The 23,052-nt window shown below is 42.6% G+C and overlaps 1 protein-coding gene across 3 annotated transcripts; it reads right to left on the reverse strand.

Moving 5' to 3' along the window:
- On the reverse strand, nt 281-22,956 carry HSF2 (heat shock transcription factor 2). Of its 3 annotated transcripts, none has more exons than XM_021390240.1 (13): nt 22,611-22,956; nt 19,260-19,368; nt 18,895-19,022; nt 17,993-18,117; nt 14,582-14,657; nt 13,259-13,320; nt 13,065-13,149; nt 12,049-12,218; nt 10,591-10,860; nt 10,013-10,118; nt 4,891-4,944; nt 1,598-1,682; nt 281-1,240 (listed from the first exon to the last, which is right to left on the reverse strand). In XM_021390240.1, exons 1-13 carry the CDS (start codon nt 22,839-22,841, stop codon nt 951-953), a joined length of 1,791 nt encoding a protein of 596 aa, XP_021245915.1. In that variant the 5' UTR covers nt 22,842-22,956; the 3' UTR covers nt 281-950. The 3 variants fall into 3 exon arrangements, with proteins under 3 accessions (XP_021245915.1, XP_021245917.1, XP_021245916.1); XM_021390242.1 differs by lacking the exon at nt 22,611-22,956 and adding an exon at nt 22,154-22,301; XM_021390241.1 differs by lacking the exon at nt 4,891-4,944 and having other exon boundaries at nt 22,611-22,954.

Raw genomic sequence — 23,052 nt, forward strand, 5'->3', positions numbered from 1 at the left:
AAAGGAACAAGTGGGCTCTGCAGCAGCTGTCTCTAAGGAACCAAAGGAGGAAAGAAATATGTTGTATACCAGTAAAATAAATTGGTTTGCTACATTGGCTACTAGCTTTTCTACTGCTGTTGGGATGTTATAGATCGCCAATTTCAAGATTAGCAGATAGAGCCCCTTTTCCAATAAATATGTATAGAAAAAAAAAATTGGCACAGTTAAAGCAAGGAAAACACAGGCTGTTAAATTCACATCCGCTTGGCACATGGAATAAGAGACAACTCTTAAGCGGTCACACTTACTTACTTACGTAACATTTATTTGATCAGAGTAGATGGTCCAAGTTAAAGTACTCATGCAGTCAAGGGGCCTGGTGGCTGTAAAGAACTTCTTCCCCAGTTTGTGCTATGTATAAGCACTTCCACTGAAGTGAAAGTAAGGCAGAACCAAGATTTAGCAAGGTACAGGCACTTTGTTCCCAGTTCAAGCAGGGAAAAAAAAAGCCTAACATCAGGTCCTGGTCCCCCCCACCCCAAAAAAGCCTTACCTTTATTAAACAAAATGTTGTAGAAAATAGAAAAAAAAAAAAAAAGATACAGAAAGTCAGTGCTCCCTAACCATACACTACTAGTTTTCATCATCATCATATGTAAGACCAGAAGTGGAAGAAACCATAAATCAAAGCTTACTCTTAACAAGTGTTTGGTTACCTCAGGTATTTAGAGATATGTGTAGGTATACCAAGCATTTGACAGCAGTATTGTAACAGTCCAACTTGGTATTGCCAACCATGTCTAAGAGCTTGTCTAACTGTAGCTGAACAATTGCCTGTAGGATAGTAAAGGTATTATAGATTCCACGGTATCTGGTTACATAAAACAGTGATTTACAAAAAACTCATACCAAACAATATTCTAAATAAATAGTTCCTCTTCATGACTATGTACATAGTCCCCATTACATTAGTTATCCAAGAATGGCATGTCTGTGTCCATGGGTGCTGGGGCAAGTTCACATAAATAGAACAGCGTGGCTTCACTCGCTTCTGCCTCTGTTAGCGGCTCCAAGCGCACCAGCTTGCTCTGAGTGGGTTCGGGATCCAGGCTGCTCTCCAGGAGCTCATCCACCTCCAGGGGTTTGTCCACAGCGGAAGGAATTTCGGTTGCGGAACTCCCACTCTCAACAGTGGAGCCTGGGTTCCCATCAAGGAATGCAAGCAGTGGAAATGCAGTATACTGTATGAGTTGTTTATCTAAGGAAAAAAAAAAAATCCCCATGTGTTATCAGATGACATGCCATTCTAAATGTAGAAGGAGGAAGAAAAAAAGCAACGCCTCATACAATTCATTAAAAAATTATTAAGATTTTTTTTTTAAGTTGTATGCTTGTTTTAAAGAAGTATTACATGAAGTTACTCAGATTCTCCTACAAAACATCGGTTTCATACAGTGCCATTAAGCAACCTTAAAAGCAGACATATTAAATTTTTTTGCTTGCCTACATTTGTCTCATGCTGATAACAACAACAAAATAAATAATTGAGACGGCTTTGAGAACAATACTTGCTCAACTCCTGAACCGTTTCAAAAACACATTTATTACAACTAACCTGATTTAGGCTTAGAAACTTGTGTTTCCTGTGAAGCAGCTGGACCAGCATTATTCTTGGTAGTTTCTATTCCCTTTGTCTCCATCTAGAAAATAAAGTTAAATCTAAAAAGCATGCTCTCGAAGCCTCTTTAATCCAATTGCGATGACACTAGAACTTAGCTCACCAACTATTTTAAAAAAGTATTTGTGAAAGCCGGCTTTAAACTGAAGGACTTGGGGAACAGGTCCAAAAGAGCACCCAACGCTGCAACTGACTGGAGAGTAAGCCAGGCCAACCAGAACAATGACAAATGTTCCTGAGCTGCCTCCCACGACATGAGACAGAAGGCCAGCCACATCAAGGGTGTGTATAGTTATAGGGGATCCTCTTGCATCCTTCTAGAGAAACCAACATTCTCTGCTCCCCTTTTCTTCTCTGATGTGCCCATATACTAGGCCACACAGCATGAGGAATAAACAGGAAGAACTAGATACATGCGTGCAGTCACAGGGTCACAATCTCATCATGATCACAAAGAACGTGCAGGACAGCTCATGGATGCCTATGCACTTTTCAGAAAAGACAGGCCAGCAAGGGGATGTGGTGGAGTTGCTCTTTATATGAGAGCAACCGGAATGTATTATTCTCTGCCTAGGGCTGAATGATGAATGAAAGCTTATGGTTAAGGATGAAGAGGCGTGCTAATATGGGCTACATCATTGTAGCTGTTCACTGTAGGCCACCTGATCAGCTGGAGGAATTTGATGAAGCTTTCTACAGAGAGCTGAAAAGAGCCTCACAGTCACAGGCACTTGTTCTCCTGGTGAGACTTCAATCACCATGATACTTGCTGGAAAAGCAACAGGGCCAGGCGCATACAGTCCAGGTTCCTGCAGAGCACTGATGATTCTAACACAAGTGGTGGAGGAGCAGAGAGGTGCAGTGCTGGACCTTGTTCTTACAAAGAATGTCTGGTTGGGAACATGAAGACTGGGAGCAGCCTTGGCTGCAGTGAGCATAAGGCAGTGGAATTCAGATCTTGTGTGTAAAAAACAGTGTAATAATTAGGATTGCAATCCCAGCCTTCAGTAGACCTCTTAAAGGACCTACTTGAAGGCATCCTGTGGGTTAGAGCATTGGAAGGTGAGGGGGCCCAAAAGAATCTGATGACATTCAAGCTCCGCTTCTTCCAAGCTCAAGATCACTGCATCCCTGAGAGTAAGAAGTTGGGTAAAAGCAGCAGGAGATCTGCATGGATGAGGAAGAAGCTCGTGGAAAAACGCAAATGGAAGATGAAAGGTTACAGAATGTGGAAAAAGGGTCTGACCACTTGGAAGGTACATCGGAATGTTTTAAGGGCACGCAGGTATGCAATGTAGAAGACTAAGGCCCACTTGGAATTAAATCTAGTGAGGAAGGTTAAGGACAACAAGAGCTTCTTTAAGTATGTCAACAGCAAAAGGAAGACTAGGAAAAATGTGGACCTGCTGTTGAATGAGGTGGGTGCCCTGGTAAACAGAGGACACTGAAAATACAGTTACTGAACAACTTTGCTTCGGTCTTTACTGCTACGCCTGGCCCTCAGCAGTCCTAGACCCTAGCAGTACGAGAGTCTGGAGAAAGGGATAATTCCTCTTAGTTGAGGAGGATCTTATTTTGGATGCCATCTCCAAGCAAGTGGAAGAAATGAACGTTATCAGTAGACAGCATGGGCTCACCGAGGGGAAATCATGCTTGGTCAATGTGGTAGTCTCCTATGGTGACATGACTGGCTGAGTAGCTAACAGTGGATGTTGTGTACTTTGACTTCAGTAAGGCTTCTGATAACTGTCTCCCGGTAACACCCTCACAGGTAAGCCTGGAGAGTGTGGGAAACAAGAGTGGACTGAGAACTGCTTGTGATCAGCAGCAGTCTAGTTGGGGAACCGTTGCTAGCACTGTTCCCCAGAAATCGGTACTGGGTTTGGTCTTGACATCTTCATCAGTGACCTAAATAAAGGGATAGAATGTACCCTCAGCAAGTTTGTTGATGGTACGAAGCTGGGAGAAGTGGCTGACACACCAGAAGGCTGTGCTGCCATTCAGCGAGACCTGAAAAGGCTGCAGTACACTTGGGTAGAGAGGAACCTCTTGAGGTTCAACAAGGGCAAGCATAGACTCCTCCATCTGGGGAGATGTAACTGCACACACCAGCACAGGTTAGCAGCTTTCTCTGCTGGAGAGAAGCTCTGTGGAAAACTACCTGGGTGTCCTGGTGGACAACAGGTTGGCCATGAGCCATGCTCACGTCAATATTAAGTCCAATGGTATCCTGGGGTACATCAAAAGAGTGTGGCCAGAAGGGACGTTCTCTCCCTTTAGTCTGCCCTGATGAGGCCGTATCTGGAGTACAGTGTCCAGTTCTGGGCTTCTCAGTTCAAGACAAGGAACTTCTAGAAAGTCCAGCACAGGGTTATAAGGATGATTAAAGGCCTGGAGCATCTCATGAGGAAAGGCTGAGAGACCTGGGACTGTTTAGCCTGGAGGAGAGGGGACCTTAACAACACATATATAAATATTTAAAGGTTAAGTGTCAAGAGGATGGAGCCAGGCCCTTTTCAGTGATGCCCAGTAACAGGACAAGAGACAACAGGTAGAAACTGGAACACAGTAAGTTCCATCTGAATATGAGAAAGAACTTCTTTACTTTGAGGCTGCCCAGAGAGGTTGTGGAGCCTTCTCTGGAGATATTCAAAGCCCACCTGGACATTTTCTTGTGCAATCTACTCTAGGGAACCTGCTTTAGCAGAGGGGGTCTCCAGGAGCCCCTTCCAGCTCCTACGATTCTGTGAAAGGAGGCACTGGTATCCATTACTTGAACTAACAGCCTGGCAGAGAAAAACGAGAAATGGAAACAGACTTACTCAAACAAGAACTAACGCTCACAAATGAACAGGACAAACTCTAGGAACTAGCGTGTTGCTCTGCTGCTCGTTCTAATGTTTCCCACCAGGAAGCACAGATGAAAACTTTCTGACAAAGTATATATGTTTGCAAATTCTACAATTTGAGAGGATACAAAAAAGACTAGTAATAATCGCAGGTGTTGGCCTGACAGCTCTAAATGACATTATTTGCTCCTAATTACTCCTTCCAATTTAAAGGCTAACAAACAGGATGAATTCACCTGCAGCTCTCCTATCCTTACGAAAGTCTTGAAAGTAAAAGAATGTAAAAAAGTGCTATTATACCCGTAAAGAAAAAAGTAAAGGATGAAAAAAGTTTGCATCTCTCAACTACCGAGTACACTGAGCAATGGTTTTAAGACTTACTTTGGTATTAGGGATATGATCTGTGGGATTCATCTGCACGGAGCTTGTAAAAAGCTGAATAAGACAAAACATATCAAGCTTTAGGTATCTCAATGTCCTATTAAAAATACAAGAATGTCACATCTGTGTGAGAATAATCCCTGAACTATGTTTGCACCCCCAATCACAACTCAAGTTTATTTACAGGCAGTTACCACTTTTGCAAAGAAAATGTTTGGAGTTTACTTTGGAATCACAAACTTCAGTCACAAAGAAAACAACTATAAGCACGTCTAACTTGGAGTAACATTGTTTGCTGCAGTCTTAGAAATACCAATTCATTCTTAATTTTCTCCATGGAGAATTCTGTGTACAGTAATGAGGAACAAACTCTGAACAAGTTTTCAAGAAACACCAAACTGGAAAGAGTCAACAATACATGGGAGAGCAGAGCTGGTGTTAAAAGGGATCTCAGCAAGCTGGAGAAGTGGGCTAACAGTTACTCTGTCAAGTTCAACAGACAAATGTATCAAGGACACAATAACCCCATGCACCAACCCAAGTTAGTGACCAAACGGACAGGGAATAGCTCCTCAGAGATTGGAATCCTGCTAGACAAAACCCCAAGAGCCAGCAGCATGACCATGCTGCAGGGAGTGACCAGTTTTAGGTTTCCCAGTATGAGAATGTTCAAACTAGAGAGTCTGGAGGGATGGTTAGGGGGCATGAGACATACAATGGGCTGATGGAGCATGGCTTAGTTTGTCTGTAGAGGACAGACAAGGGTAGTAAGTGCACTTTTCTACTACTAATAAAGAAGTGTTACTGAGATGACAAATTCCACAGAACTGGATATAGGACAAGATGTGAGTTTCATGCTGCAGCAGAAAAAAAAAACGTGACTGACATAAGAAAATTCTTCACAGAGAGCAGAGCAGTAGAGCAGGCACCCAAGCAGACTGTGCAATCTCCCTTTGGAGAGTTCAGACTTTGTGTTGACAAGGCCCAGAGCAACAAGATATAACTTTCATGTCGGCCTCTGAGCAAGAGGGTTGGACTAGGTGACCCGCACAGGTCCCTTCCAACCAAATCACTCTACTTGACATGAACCTGAAATTAAGAACATACAAATATTCCCAAGAAATAACTTGAAATGTCAGAGAAACTTGTAAAACAAAAGAGCCTTTTTAGCACAAGCTTACTGAGAAGATGACAGATAATGTGCTAGGCTATTTCAAAGAAAGATTATTCATCTAATCAGTATCTGAGTTCATGCAGCAACAAATACAAGCATTATTTCACTAAAAAAGCCATTATTCAATCAAAAGTTTAAATCAATGTCATCACTACAGCATGCACGGGGCAGTTGTGCATTACAGTTTTACCAATGCCCCAGATACACATATACACAAATATTTAAAACTTTCCTTTTTTAAACAGAAAAAAAAGTATTGTCCATTTTAAACAGTAACAATCCACACAAGTTAATATATTACCAAAATAGTAAAAATATTGAAATAAACAGAAAATTTAGATCATTTTCCATGGCAATCAGCTTCAGTGCTGGTACGTTCTGCAGCAGAGCAGGGGATCATGGCGTGCAAAGGAGTCCTGAAATAGTGGAGACCCCAGTACAAGGTGAGAGCCACCTGGGGCTGCCAGTTTTCATTTGAGAGTGGCTGAGGATGCATGGGCAGGGCCAGGAGCAGCAGCATTAACACCCCCAATATGAGTGAGTCCCCTGGAAGCACGAGCAACCAGTACGTGGCACGTCAGTTAGGACACTGCACAGCAGTTGGCAAAGGGAGGGCAGCAGGCTGTGCACTCTCTTAGAGCAGCAAGGAGCAGCACTCTGTTGAAACAAACACGATGACCACCTGCTGCCAACAGTCAGGCTGAGGCAGAAACCCACACTCACGGACCACAACCACCTTGGGCTAACACATGCACCCAGACAGACTTCCCACGGAGCAACACAGCTGCCCAGACCTTCAGTTCCAGAATCTGACAGTCCCCCAAGGGCCTGAGGCAAGAGACTGGTGTCATGGGTGCAAGCCACCAGGCTGCGTGAGGAAATCACCAGGTAGGAAATGGAGAAACTGATGCATGGTATTGTTCAGTGACACATGCAGGTCAACAACCCTGTCTTAAGTCCCTGCAAGGAGAAGAAGCTAAGCTAGCTTCCAAACTGGAGGAGACAGTTTCCCTCATGCAAAATGAGGGAAACTGGACCCTCAACTTCAGTTATAGAAGGAGTCTTCACCTTGCCCCCAAAGTGCCCCTACGCAACAGATACAAGGCTCTGGGGTTGGAAAGAGGGGAAGGCATGGGGAAGGGTTCAGACCCAGGAATGGACCAACTTAATGTGGCTGTCCCACCAAGGACCCAAGACAGAACCAGTGCCACCAAAACAAAAGGTGTGTTAGCAATTTAGGATCCCTTACTGAGAGGCACTGAGGCACTCATTTGCCATGCAGATAATCTCTCCAAACAAGCTTGATGTTACCAGGGGCCCACATTCACAACATCAAGAGGCTCCTAAGTCTGATAAAGCCAGAGAACTACTATCTGCTCCCGATCCCTCGAGCTGGGTCATATGGGGCTGCAACAAAGATATTACAAAACACCGAAAGAGATTTTATGTCCTTTGGGAGGATGTTGAAGGGATCAGGAATAGAGCTAATGTCAGATGCAACTGACCAAGTGCAGCAAGAACGTTCTGTGCAGTAAACTGCCTGGGCTGATTAGGAGAGCTTGAAACTAAATTTGACTGGGGGAGGGGATGTACTTCTGAGTGACAGAGAAGAGCCAGGGAATTCTATCACTTTAGGATGCAGCACAAGAAAACCTCAGATTTGTCCCAAAGACAACCATGAGGGCTCTTCTAAGAAGGTAACGTGGCTGACAGCCCAGATGAAGTGCCTCTACACCTATATACATAGCATGGGAAACAAGAAAGAGAAATAACAATGCAGTTAAAAAATGATCATGTAATTGCTATCGGGGAAATATGGTAGGACAAATCACACACCTGGAATGCTATGACTGAGAGCTATAAGCTTTTTAGAAGAGATGGGCAGGGCAGGAGAGGTGGAAGAGTTGCCCTCTCTGTTAAGAAATTAATAGACCATGAAGAGCTGCCTCTAAAAAATAGTCATGATCAGGTCAAGAGCTTGTGGGTAAAAATCAGGGACAGGAATGATAAAGGGTATGTGACTGCCAAGGTCTACCACATACTGCCTGTTCAAGGGGATGAGATCCCCTGGGAAGCTATCCTTAGGGACAAAAGAGCAGAGCAGCCAGCTCTTTAAGGGCACCCTTCTGAGAGCACAAGCGCTCTTCATCCCCCAGCTTAAGAAATTAAGCAGAACAGGCAGGAAACCTGCATGGCTGAAGAACCTGTTGGTTAAACTGATAGGTAAGAAAGAAATGCACAGGTGGAAGCGGGGACATGGAAGAATACAGTGATGTCATCTGGATGTGCAGAGATGGGATAAAGAAAGCCAAGGTATACATGGAACTGAACTGGGCAAGGGATATGAAAAATAACAAAGATGTCCTACAGATACATTGATCAGAAGAGAAAGGCCAAGGAGAGCATAGCCCCTCTGATAAATGAGAAGGGAGAACTGGCTATGACAGACATGGAAAAGATCATTAAGTTCTTTGCCTTGGTCTTTACTGCCAATCAGGCTTCCCACATCTCATGTCCCTGAACAGGAGATGGCAGGAGAAAAACACCTCCAACTGTAAGCAAAGAGGTAGTCAGAGACCACTTGATGAGAGTGAATGTGTTCAAGTCTGTGGGGCTGGATGACATGCATCCCAGGGTCCTGGACTGGAAAAAGGAAAACATCACTCCCATTTTTAAGAAAGGGAGAAAAGACGACCTGGGAAACTACAGGCTGGTCAGCTTCATGTCTGAGCCTAAGATCACGGAAAAGAATCTCCTGGAAGCTATATTAAGGTACATGTGAGACAAGGAGGTGATTGAAAGCAGCCAGCATATCTTCACCAAGGGCAGATCCGACCAATCTGGTGGCCTTCTGTGATGGCATCAGTAGACAGAGGCAGAGAAACTGATGTCATCTATCTGGACTTCTGCAAGGCCACACCACATCCTTATCTCAAAATTGGAGTGAGAATGATTTCAAGGCTGGATAAGGAATTGGTTGAATGGCTGCAGCCATAGGGTTATGGTTCAGACAGAGACTGGTCACAAAGAGCAGCTGGGACTAGTGCTCTTCAATATCTTTATCAATGACCCAGGCAGTGGAATAGAACTCACCTTCAGCAAGTTTGCTGATAGCAGAGCTGAGCGGTGCAGTCAATGTAACAGAAGGAAATGATGCCATCCAAAGAGGCTTGGACAAGCTTGAGAAATGGGCCCACTAGAACTTAATGAGATTCAACAAGGCCAAGTGTAAGGTGTTGCACTTGGGTCAGGGCAATCCCAGATGCGAACACACTGGAAGAAAAATCTTTCAGAGCAGCCCTGCCAAGAAGGACTTGGGGGTTCTGGTGGACGAGAAGCTTAACAGGAGCCAGAGTGCGCTTATACCCTAGAAGACCAACTGTATCCTGAGCCGAATCGAAAGAGGGGTGGTTAGCAGGGCAATGGACATGACTGTACCACTCTGGTCTGCATCACTGAGAGTACTGCATAAAGGCCTAGGGCCCCCAGGACAAGAAGAACATGGAACTGGTGGAAAAGGTTCAGAGGAGGGCCACAAAGACTATCAGAGGCCCAGAGCACCTCTCCTACAAAGGTGGAGAGAGTTGGACTTGTTCAGTCTGGAAAACAGAAGGCTCCAAGGAAGCCCCTTTGTAGTTTTTCAATACTTAAAAAGAACTCTATAATAAACAGAAGGGAGACTAATTTTTCTACATAGCTTTATAGAGACAGGACAAGGGGAAAAGGTTTTAATCTAAAAAATGGGAGATTTTGATTAGATATTAGGAAAGTTTTTACTCAAGGGGTCATGAGGCACTGGAACTGGAGGCATTCAAGACCAGATTGGACGGGGCCCTGGACAGCCTGATCTACTGGATGATAACCTTGTCGACACCCAGTGGGGCTGGAACGTGATCATGTTCAAGGACCCTTCTAACCCAAGCCATTCTATGATTCTATGAAAATTACATCAAACAGCAGATCTGGATCTATGCTGAACTGTCGTCCTGATAACATGGCCTGGAAGTCCTCTAAACTGCAGTCGATACTGTCAAGATAATCCAGAAGTTCAACCCTGGAAGACAAAAACAATATTGTAGTACTACATCTATTAACAGAAGGAAGAAAAAAGAAATCACAATTAAGTTTTACACAGATGTACTATATCACCTAAAAATTTTCACCAGAACTATGATGACTGTTTTTCATTAAAAATAAACTGGGAAAGACTTAAACCTTACTCTATAGAGGAGGAGCCAAGCATGGAAGACAGGTACTCCAAAAGAGAAATCACACTGATGTCAAACTACGACTATCATGAGCAGAAACACAACTGCATCTCACTTGTTCTAATGGAATCCAATCCACCTGCAAGAACCCTGCAGATAAATCCTGACATCAACGTCAGTTTAAATGGCGTTATCTACAACATTACACTGTCAAATTACATTACCAGAATAAACCCAACAAGTTCTCAACAGGAGTTGCTATTCAGTTCTTTTGACTTCAAACAATTATTTCTGATACTTAAAAAACAGGCTACTAACTTTCCAAGAAGATTTATATTCTGTGAAATTACTCCATTTTCATTGAGTATGGAATCCATCATTGAGACCGGGTCTTCTGCAGTTAAAGTTGACTGGTTATTCAGCTGTACAGCGCTTGACATGAGCGGACTTGTGCTGTCACTGACTGGGCTCAGGGGATCGTTAGCTGAGACAGCAACGGGTTCTGTGCTTTTATCCCCTTGAATTACAGGGGCGTATTCCTCCTCATTATCGTCTTCCACAATTACAATATCAGGAGAACGACTGCAGCTGTAAAATGAGACAAATGAATTATGAATATTTCATACACTCATTTAAATTTGTACTATTCCATAGGTTTAGTTACTTTCCATTTCAGCCAAGCTAAAATACGGAAATTAATTTTCCTACTGCACTTTCATAGGAAATACAGCCAGATATTCTAAACATATCTATTTTCCACTGGTATGGCATAGTAACACTCTATAATAGAGTTAATGCAGCTCAGCTAGTAAACACTGTTGTGCTAGATCACAACAGCAACTATTATGAACACATAAGAACTCTGATGTTTTTGCATTGGAACAAGTATAAGCTTGCACATAAGTGTGAACGATGCATGAAGTAGGACAAAGCATGTAAGACCACCACACAAGACAGACCACAAGTACTTTGCAACTTTGTGGTGGAACACAATTTAACTCTGGATTAGCCATAAAACAAATGATCTCAGTCAACAGTGTTAGTTAATTAAGCTTGTTATGTATACAAGGAAGGTAACCTAAAAACCAGGAAAAACTATTTTAATTTGCTATCCTCCATATTTTCATGGTTTTCTTAACCCTTGAGTAGTTGTGCTGCCTACTGCAACCTTATCTCAATTAAAATTTTCTATCAGAGAATGCTCTCCCAGACATCAGTTCAACAAGCATAATGGTGCCAGTTCAAGTATAAGATAGTAATCTCTAAATTTTATTCCTTGCTGCATAATATAGGTCCTATCAATACCATGCAACTAAGGAACAGAGTTGTATCTTAATCTCTGAACCAAGTTTGAAGTGCTCATAGGTAAAAGAAGAACTACTTCTATAGTGCTAAGTATAAAAAGATAGAATGCAGTCACAAAACACTTGGGACTACAAAAAAAAACCCAAATCAAAACAAAAAAAGAACCCGAAGTTCCTGAAATTGAATAGCTATCTGTATTCACAACCAAAAGTAAGTACACAATTTATTCTGTTTTCGGACAAACAGCACATATAACAAGAGTGTAATAATACAGATTACTTTTCACTAGTTTCTATCAACATATTAAAACTCCCACAGCCAATTAACTACATGGAACAAATCCAGAGGAAATCTAGCATGAATTCGGAGATCATGCTCTTATACATGCAAGAGTACTCCAGGCACCTGAATTACTGCATACTACTCAGCATTGAAAGCCACTTTCTACGTAGACTTCTAAAGACTTCTTACTTGGAAGAATCTGAAGTGGTGTCTTCATTTGTCTCTGGTGTAATGGGAGCATTTTCTTCATCAACCATGGTATTTTCCTCATCAGCCACATCCTCAGTAACATCATAAATAATGATGTCATCTGAAATTTGTTCTCTTTGTTTTAAGCCCTCAGTTCTGTTGAGAGGTACCTAAGAATCATTTTGAAGAATGAGAGGACAGAAGGACAATTAGCTTCAGCATTCTGACAGGTATCACAGTATATTTCAATACTGCAATTCTAAAGATGTCGTTTTCCTATAACTTGGAGACTACAATAGGTTTGTACAGACCTACATTGAATAGAAATATATACACATATATAAATAAATGAGCAAGCTGTAAAAGAGCAGTTACGGAAAAAATGTCTGGCAAGTAATGAAGGTATTCAAAAAGTACTAGCAATGTCAGACAACCAAAGCAACAAAAAGCTACAAAGACAAAACTACAGATGAACTAAAAATACTAGAAAAGTTACTGTTAGTCGTGACCAGTCATTTATACTTCATTATAAAGCTATTAATTCTAGTCCCAAGCTTGAGCACTCATTCTAATAATTTCTCCACCCAGAATTATTTGGACAGCAGAAGATATCTTTTAGTGGTGTGACACATTCAAGCAGCACAAGAACTTCACATGATTCTGCAGAGCCAGGTGCTGCCTTGCAGGTGGATTCCTGTTCACGTACTGTGCCTCCTAACTCAAGAAGACAACAACATAACATACATGTCCTTAATAGCACTACTATTAAAAGAAACTGCTATCAGTATTTTCCCATGATGCTGTATTTAACACATAGGCAAGTGGCTTTTACGTGCTTATATTGAAAAATGATCGCTAATTATCAACACACTTGCTTCTGAAGGAAGCGTGGCATACCACTTCTAAAAGTTGAAAGCTATTAATATTTTTATCCCTAGTAAGAAAGACATGATCTGTCTGGCCCTCTCCACTCCTCCCTTCACCACAACAAACTGTACGCATAAAATAAAACTTACATGATGGTTATTGTCTGCTGGTTCTTTCACAATTTGCTGAAACACATTCGACTTTGTAGGTCCGTTAGTGTTGAGAAGAAGAGGCCTAAATCAAAGCAAAGGAAGAAAGCCATCTAGGAACTAATTCTTTTGTTTTATTCAAGAAAAAATGTCAGTGTATTGACTGGATAGCAACTTTTCAAGACCATACTTACCTCTTCCGTTTTAGGCTCACTAGTTGGTTATTCTGCACCAAGGTAACAATAAATTGTACAATCTATGAAGAAAAGAATACTATTTTTAGTTACATTGCTCTATAATTGCTTCTCTCAAAGCACCAAGGTATTTCCAAAGCAGAAGACTGCAATAATAAAATCTACACATAAACAATGGAACACTTATTGTGTGTACTAACTTTCATGTAGAACTGTTCAAAGAGTTAAAAAGCAAGGTAGATCAGAAAATATTACTGGTAATAAAAGAAGGGACTCAATCTGAGAAAGGCTTTTTCACACAGCAAGCAGTAAGAATAAATTTGTACACATCATTTGGCATACAGAAAAAAATTCAGTAAATTCTACAACTAGAAAAATTCTCATAAGCAATGTAAGGAAGTTGACTGTATACGTAACCTGTATCTATAAATACTGTGGCCTAGTGAAAGGCTTTTTTTGATAAATTCAGAAAAAAGGACCCATACAGTTGACAGTATTCATCAGCTGCCTTTCCCTTTGAAATCTCAGTCTATCTTCCTGTATGTTTTAAATTTAAGAATTAAATGAATGTATCTGGCCTGAACAACCTGAAAGAAAGAAAGAGTAATTATCTGCTGCTTATAGTATTACTATAATATAAATATATGTTAAAAAAATAAGAATCTGCAAACTCTTTGAATTTACACCAGTTTTGGCAGATCACAAATCTGAGTGTCAAACTAAGCTAATGCGGTATCAGTGAGTCCTATTCAATAACCTATTGTTCTGATAACATTAGAAATACCATGTTAGTTTTAAGTGGAAAGAATTTCCAATATAGACAGAAAAGGAAAAACAGTAACAATAAAAATATATACACATCTACATACATATGTATGTATTTACAAAGTAAGTGATGCACAACGCAATTGCTCACTACGCTCCAACCAACATCCAGCCAGTTCCTGATCAGCAGCTGCTCCTCCCAGCCAACTGCCCCAGTTTTACAGTTTTGCATGATGCCATACGGTACAGGATGTCCCTTTGGCCAGTCTGGGTCACCTGTCCTGGTTCTGTCCTCCCACAGCTCCTTGTGCATACCCAATCTCCCTTGCTGGCAGGGCAGTAGGAAAAGCTGAAATGTCCTTGACTCTGTACCGCACTGCTCAGCAACAACTAAAACATCAGTGTGTTATCAGCATTGTTTTTCTCCTGAAGCCAAAATATAGCATCATATCAGACATTATGAAGAAGATCAGCTCTATCCCAGCTGATACCAAGACAGTAAGACAGAATATTCCTAGTTCAGAAGCACCCACTGATGGTGTTTAAATGAAGCCCTACCTTCCGAATAACTTGCTGTTGTTTCAGGTGTTTTGCTCTCAGTTCTGCCACTTCCCTCCAAAGAGATTCATTCTCCCTGTTTGAAAAGGATAATTTAAAAATCAAACTAAATTTTAAAGTATTCATATTAGTAATTTTTGTTAAGGAGTAATTAGTTTCATTAAAGCCCTCTGAAATAGATTGTACGACAAAGAAAAAAATCATTTAGCAATCCTTGCAAATAATTATAAAACGGAGAACCAAACACAACAAATATCCTGAAGAGAACTTCCAGCCTCCACAAAACATTTTTTCCCTAAGTTAGGCATTACTTACTACATTTTACTACAAATTCAGCATTTTGGAATTAGATATTATGTGCCCTTTCACATAACAAAGCTACCTTCTTTTCATTCTAGGAGAGTTGCTCTGAAACCAATGCTTCCTATTTTATTACATTGACCCACAATGTCAGAGGTGGATGTTGGTAGTATGGCAGCAGATGCTGAACCTTCCCACCAATATTCCGTTACATTTTGTTGCTGTGCAACAAGTGGCAGCAGAAGGGGGCAGTCTGACAAAACGGCATCTGATATGGAAATGCATATGAAGCAATGGGGTGTGACTGAATTCTTTCATGCGGAAAAAATGGCACCCACTGACATTCACTGACACTTGCAGAATGTTTAGATGGAGACCAAACAGTGGATGTGAGCACAGTGAGGTGGTGGGTGGTGCATTTCAGCGGTGGTGACAGGGACATCACAGACAAGTCGTGTTCTGGATGGCCATGCACAGCTGTCACATTGGGTAATGAAGAGCACCTCCATCCATCAGCTCATCCATGTGAACTGGCTGACCACAACCAAGGAACTGAGTATGAGCGTCAATGCACTGGAAACAATGGTGGCAACACCGGACTATCTCGAAGTTTGTGCCAAGTGGGTCCCATGAATGCTCACACAGGAACAGAAAGAATACTGTATGAAAGATTGTCAGGACCTTTTGAACCAATACGAGGCTGAAGGTGACAATTTCTTGGATCACATCGTTACTACTGATGAGACTTAGTGTCACCATTAAGAGCTGAAGTCAAAATGGCTGTCCATGAAGTGGCAATGCGTGAATATAACATCAAAGAAAAAGCTCAAGACATCTCTCAGCCGATAAAGTGATGTGCACTCTCTTTTGGGATAGAAAAAGGGCAATCCTTCCTGATTTCCAGGAACTTGGACAAGCCATCAATTCTGACTGATGCATCAAGACGCTGATAAAGCTGAAGGCTCAAACTTCCAGAGTCAGGCCAGAGAAGGCAACTTCCTGCAACACGGTAACTCCAGGCTCCTTAACAGTCTGAAGACAGTGGAGCACACTGCCAACCTTGGCTGCACTGTCCTACCACACCCACCACATAGTCGGGATTTGGTGCCACGTGACTTCCATCTGTTCAGGCTGATGAAAGATGGACAGTGTGTGGCCAACATCTTCCTAGCAATTACAAGAGAATAGCAGCTGTGAAACAGTGGGTCACTTCTGCTGGTAGATTTTTATGAGCACAGCATGCAGGCACTTGTTTTTCATTAGCAAAAATGTATAGCTAATGGTGGTGACTAGGTTGAAAATAGTGTCCTGTAGTAAATATTGCAGTTCGTCATTTATATTAAGCCTCTTTGCCCTCACTCACACACTTCTTGCTAGAGGGAAGCCATCTATCAGAAACTGTACATCCACCTTGAACAGATCTTTATAGAACAAGTTCAAGTCTTACACACAGCTGTAGATTGTAACAATTGACTTTAAGAAACTCCAGTAAAGGGGCACATTAGGTGATGAGCACAGCAGAGATAGTAGCTTTCATAAACACTGCCATTTCACAAACCTTGGCTGCTTCCAGTACTCACAAGAGTCCTGAACTGAAACAGCACAAAAACTGCTGTAAAGTGACCCTTGTTGTTTCCAACAGCATAAAGCATATTCATCAGTAGGTAACAAATATCAAAACCTTCAGTACATAAGGAAAGACAACATACCACCATTCCCTTTTTCATAGTTTAATTTTCAAGATGTATGCCAAAAAAGGATGAAAATCTCTCCACTAGTGTTTCATGTTTTTAGCGAACTTTAAGCTCAGTTTTCATAAACAGCTGTTGATACGCAGTAAGATGCAGCTTAGTAGCAGTTTGAGGATTAAAATGTCCAACAGTTTAAAGACAGTTCCATCACAAATTCGACAACACCAGTCAGGGATTACGAACTTTCTCCATCTTCCCACTAGCTTTAGGAACACACTTCCTAAGACTGGGTCTTCTGACTTAGATCCAATTTTATTTAAATCATTTAAAACTCACTGAACAACAACTTAGATGTCAAAGGCTGAACATAAGGCTGAACATTCTATCATTTCATCTTTACAAATTGTCCAGACATCAGAAACCAGAGGTCATTTCAGCCAGTCAGCCCTGCTCAGCCTGGTTTGAACCTGATGGCCTCCTGAGGTTTCTTCCAACCCAAATTCATATACAACCCAATCGAGTGAATACGAGCCTTTTTAATCTAGACTGGCCGGTTTCTAACAAAGACCCTTCCTAGTCAAAATAAGTATGCCTTTGAAACTTCAGTAATTAGAATTGAAGATGCCAGCTGAATGAAACCATTTACTTTTCAAAACTTGAACTTACTAGTTACCTCTGCCACAGAGGCAAGCAATTATTTTCCCAATTTGAAGTCCTAGAGATAGTTACCACTGAGGTACTGTGACGTACAGTGCAAGAGCTTATCCCTCTACGTCCTGTCTTCATCTACACACTCTATCTACACACTCAGATATTCCTGACACACACTGCTCATATTGTTAGCAATAAAACATAATTACTAAACAGGCAATAATAATATTCTGAAAATACTCAAATTGTATTTGGATTTTAGATTCTATGCATCTGGGGTTGTAACTAATGAATTTCTAAGTTAGATTTCCAAACATTTTCATAAGTGTTAACTGTTCTGTAATTTCAGCACTGAGGGAATGAAGACAACAATAGGAAAATAAAAGAGCAACAAGTAAAAACATTAATTGTAGTATGAAAGTATAATAAGTAATTTGCAAAAATCAAACTACCTCAGACTAAACACAGCCGCTACGCTTATTTGGCATATGCTAAGAACTTAGTTGAATAGTCCACCTCAGCAGCATTAATTAAGGAATTAGTACTAAATACAGTTCTTCAAATATCAATTTTGCCTATTACTTTTAGTCACATTTAAACATTCAGTTTTAATGCAAATCTTTTACTGAAATTTATCTTCCTACAACAACAGTTCAAGTTAGACACTAAGAAGTCAAAATTAGGTCTTACATTTATGTCATATTTGTTCTCCAATATCTATTATCAGAATTACTCAATTTTAGGGATCAGTTGTTGACAAGGCATTTACCTTTTGAGGGCAGACAACCGAGATTCAATAGTCTCTTGTTTAATCTCCACTTTCTGAGCACTACTTATTATTTTGGAGAGATCCTCCTGGCTTATCTTGTTTTCTTCAGGTCTTGAAGAAGAAACCTTTAAGAGATGAGAATCCAGAAACAACACTTCCCTTTATTCATTGTTAATTATTGTTTTCTTTTGAAGATCAAGTACAACTTTTCTAGTGCTGATAACTGAGTTAAAATCAGTAACAATCCATGCATCAAATACAGAAATACAGAAACAGAGAGACTTCTTACAACAGACGCCGTATCAGCCTTAGTTATTGTAAGCATTTGTGTATATTCAGATTCTTCAGACATAGTACTCAGCGCTCTACATCTTAACTGCTTCACATTAACCCAGTGCTAACAAGCACATCTCTTTCACCGTAGTTATTGCATTTCTATTTGATAACTATCTTCTTAGTCACCTGATTCTCAGTAACAGAGCAAACTTCAGAAATGTAATAGCAGCATAACAAACATGTTTATATGTTTGCTTCCTGCCCTCCTGGGTGGGAAGTTTACTTCTTGCAGTAGCTATGTTCTGAAACAATCTACACAAAAAGTAAATTCTTACATTAGCAATGGTGAAGCTAAAGCATGTTCTGCACTCTTAACACACATTTGTTAAGCCTTCTATTTGCACAACTTATTTTCGCTGCCTGTCAAACTTACTGTAACAGGAAAATAATTAGATAAAGCAGCCTAGTCAAAGCCCGCATCATAACTTTAAATAAATCAGAATATATATGAGAGATCTAAACTCCAAGCTTACTTGGACTTACAATGCCACAATCAAAACTAGCAATGAACTTTGCTATTCATTAACAATTACTAAAATTGGTTTATATACTGAGTTTTCACTAACCTTCCTTTTAATGTGTTCCAACAAGTCCTCTCGACCCTGCTTAAAATATGGGTGCTGAAACTCTACTAGACCATCTCGCTCCAGTTTGACAATCCCAGAATCAACATGGACAACTTTACGGAAGCCATCTTTAAAAAAAAAAAAAAAAACAAGAAAGAGAAAAAACTAATCTCTCATAACTCACACTAAGGAATTCAAACTATATTGTTCCAACTATCCTTTTATCAGTTTTGAGGATGAGACAGTACTCTAGATGCGAAAACACAGAGGAACTGTTCGAAAGGAAATAACACATAACTAAACACATACAGGATCTTTAATTGTGACAGAAACAAACAAACAAAAAAAAAACAGTGAGAACTTACACATGTTTAACTGTCTGACAAAGCTTGCCATGTTGTTGTGCTTGAAGTACTTAGGCAGAATCTCCTTTGCAAATCTCTGTTCATCCAACACCAAGAAACTCTGGCCATTCTAAAATGAGAGACATAAAGCTACTTAGGACCATAGTAAAACACACTCTGGGCCTGCAGAATTAATCACCGCATAGGAATGTTTCCTTTGTGCATGCAGCACGTAACTGATCTGCTTGCCTGCAGTTTTCCACAACAAAAGTGTATAACCACAGTTGCAAAGCAACAGAGAATTACCAATTTGCATTGCCATCCATATCTAAAGGAGAACATTTCCATTATTTCTCTCCACACTTCCTCAAGAAATTAATTAACGACAAGTTTACCAACAAGCACCAGTTTCACTACAGCACAAAACCATCAATACTCTAAGTGTGAGCTTCAAAGAGAGATTGTGCAAGGTCAAAAAAATACAAAACAAAATCAAGTCATGGCTGAAATCTCTTCTACCCAGCATTAAAGTATGACTAGTTTGTTAAGACTCACAGACAAGATGGAGATGTCAAAAAGCTGAGCCTGTCCACCAAATTTCAGAATTACCAAGAAGCACTCAAGATGATAACTCCCTCCTCCTGCGTGCCAACTCTGAAAGGATCGATCTTTTACCCAGTAAACTGATCCTTGAATTACATCCGCAGACCAAGACAAATAGAAGCCTCTGTTCTTTGCTCTTCAATAATCCTGCTCCATTAACTAAAGGACAAGTAATTGGCAGAATAGGAATTAGAGGCTTCAAAGTGGCAGAGGTTTTATCTGTAATCTATCCACAGTACTCTCACCTCACCTATCATCTTTGTCAAATGCCAGCATTTATGCTCCATCTTCTCAGAAGCCCTTAAGTTCAAGGAGCCCCACTTGTTTCCAACCCCCAGCTGCATGGTCCCCAAGAAAGAAGCTTCAAGAACCAACCATGAAACCACGTGAAGATTGCTGGCCTCGGAATTCACTTCTGACAAACGAAAACCTCCCAACTTCCCAGTAATGTATGCCTATCTTCTGCTGAGAAACAGGCAGTGTAAAAAAAATGGGAAGCAAAAGGGTGAGAACAGATTATTTTAATTTAACCTAACTCACCAGCTGAAGGTACTTAAATGGTGCTACAGTGACCTGTAATGCCAACAGACAGCATTTGTACAGCACCTAACTTCATTACCACTCTGAAAAATTTCAAACCTATTGCAGAAAATTAGGGAGATACTTCCATTGTTCCTTGCTGCCACGACAGTCGCTTACATCAATGCTAGAAACAGACACTAAGGCCCAGCTTTAACCTAGTGAAGCACTGTGTACCTGAACATGGTTCTCAAGTCCTGCTGTTACTGACAGCAGCATACAACAATTTTCTACATACTTCATTTGTTACTCCTGCTACCCATGCCTCCACTAAGATATACAGGCAGGAAGACAAAATTTGGCTGTTTTGCTTCAGTGTCTATCCTTACAGATATGGATTTGCACAGAAAACAATGAAATGTCACAATAACAGCACTCTTCCTTCACTGTTACACCTGAGGCAGCATATTTTTCAAATATGCCAAGATTTGTATAAGAAGGGCTCCCAATGCCTTCCTCCGTACAGAAACTGCCAAAGTCAGTATATCTTCCTTCCACAAACTGCCTTACTGAATCTCAAACTCAACCTTTATTTTTAACTGAGGAAATAACACAAAGGTACCAAACAATATCCCTGGTGTACTTAGTCGAGATAAACACAAACTATGAATTTGGGAAGTATCCATAAGCGTGAGGCAGCAAAAAAGGCTAGACAACACTTCACACTGCTCTCAGCACCTCCCTTTCAGAGGAGGAAAAAAAAAAAACACATAAGAAAAGCTGCTGGAGTGTAGACAGCATACAATCATATCATGGCTTAAGTTGGAGGGGACCTTAAAGATCATCTAGTTCCAACTCCCTGCTCCGGGGAGGGTTGGCACCCACTAGATAAGGCTGCCCAGGGTCCAATCCAATCTGGCTTTGAACACCTCCAGGGACTGGGCATCCACAACTTCTTTGAGCAACCTGTTAACTTCTCCATAAAGCTGAAGCTACTGGTAACTCAGCTCTCAATAAAACGTTTTACAGGGTCTTGAACCACCACGTGAGCTGAACTCAGCTGAAAGCTGTTATCTAAACAGCACTTGAAGACACCCGCACTGTGTGAGAATGGGATTTTTTTTTTTTTTTAGAATAAGTTACGGGTAAGTCATTTAAGAAAAAGAAAAAATGAAGTCATTATTAAAACAAACTGTTTAGCATTTATCACAAGTTAACGATGTCCACTGCACTAAACTTACCAGCCCCTTCAATGCATGCAAGCAGGCAGATACTTCCTGCCTTGCAACACTTGAAGATACTTCTAAACTCTGCAATCTGATAACACTTTTTTATTATTCACCACAGCAGCCTGCATTTTCGTACAAGGGATTCAAAAGGAAAGGACATCCTCCTCAAGTTCTCCTTTTATTCAGCTGAAAGGATCGATCCAAAGCAGACGCACATCAGAATGGTAACTACAGGTTCCACGACATCAGATGACTGGAAGTAGCAGCAGCCCAACTCCCGTCCCGCGCCCTCACCCGACGGGCACTGAGGGACTTTCCTCAGTGGTGATGCCTGCCCGGCTCCGTCCACTGAAGGTGCGGTACACATCCGGGCCGCCGGAACAAAGGCCGCTACGGGGCAGGGCGCGGGGCAGCCCCGCAGTTACACCGCGTGCAGGTGGCCGCGGCAGGCGCAGCCCGAGCGCGGCAACTGCTACCCCACGTGGCCGCCCGCGATGGAGGAGCGGGCCGCTCGCAGGGAGAGATGTAAATACGCCGTTCTCCCGTCTTCCCGCTGCTCTTTACCTGCACGATTTACAGCCGTTACACAACTCCTCGCGTCACACGGAGCCGCGGCGGAAGGTGCCGCTCGTTGTCAGCGCTCAGCGCCCGCCGTGCCGCTGCCCCAGCCCGTGCCCCGCGGCAGATCCCCGCCCCAGCCGCGCCCCGGCAGGCTCCGCAGCCGGCGGCAGGGCCCAGGCCCCGGGCTGCCACCCACGCTCGTCACTTCCAGCCGCACGCGGTCCCCGGATAACCGCGCCGGGGTCGCTCTCCCCGCTGAGGGCCCGCCCGGCCGTGCCCGGATTTCCCGCCCCACGCCGTCCCCCCGAGGCCCTATGCCCGCCCTAAGGTCCCGGCTACCCGCCCGGCCCCCGCTGCCCCCGAACCCGCTCCGCCGCGGCCGGAGGGGAGCGGTCCCCCGCAGCCGCGGGGCACGCGGCCGAGGCCGGGCGACCAACGGCCGGGGCTCGCGCCGCCGCACCTGGCTCCAGGTGATAAGCTGGTTGCTGGGCGCCTCGCCCACTAGCGCCCACAGCTTGCTGAGGAAGGCCGGCACCCCCGCGCCGGCGGGGGGCGGCTGCTGGGCCGGCGCCTGCTGCTGCTGCTGCTGCTGCTGTGGCTCCTGCTTCATTGTCGCTCGAGACCTCCGCCGTCTGACCGGGGGAGGGGCGCGGGAGGAGGGGAACCAGTTCCACTCGGCCCCGCCCCTCATCCTGCGCGCTTGCGCACAGAGCTGTCCCGCATGCGCGGCCGCCAGCGGCCGGCGCGCCTGCGCAGCGCTCAGGTGCCTCCCCGCCCCTTCGCACCCCGTGTTTTACATAACGGCCCCACGTGCACCGCCCTCACGTGCCACAACAGCGCGCACACGGCCGCACACCCGTGAGGGGCGGGGCCTGAGGCGGACACGACTCCCTATGCAAATA

The sequence above is a fragment of the Numida meleagris genome, chromosome 3 (genome assembly GCF_002078875.1).
Source record: "Numida meleagris isolate 19003 breed g44 Domestic line chromosome 3, NumMel1.0, whole genome shotgun sequence".
NCBI classification, from domain to species: Eukaryota; Metazoa; Chordata; class Aves; order Galliformes; family Numididae; genus Numida; species Numida meleagris.

Excerpts from the sequence above, each read along its gene's own strand:
- HSF2 (XM_021390240.1), bottom strand. The coding sequence starts at position 22,841 with ATGAGGGGCGGGGCCGAGTGGAACTGGTTCCCCTCCTCCCGCGCCCCT. Across the intron at positions 10,119-10,590 it reads AATATAAATCTTCTTGGAAA|GGTTGAACTTCTGGATTATC; the intron begins GTTAGTAGCCTG and ends TTTGTCTTCCAG. Across the intron at positions 1,683-4,890 it reads ATCATATCCCTAATACCAAA|ATGGAGACAAAGGGAATAGA; the intron begins GTAAGTCTTAAA and ends TTTATTTTCTAG.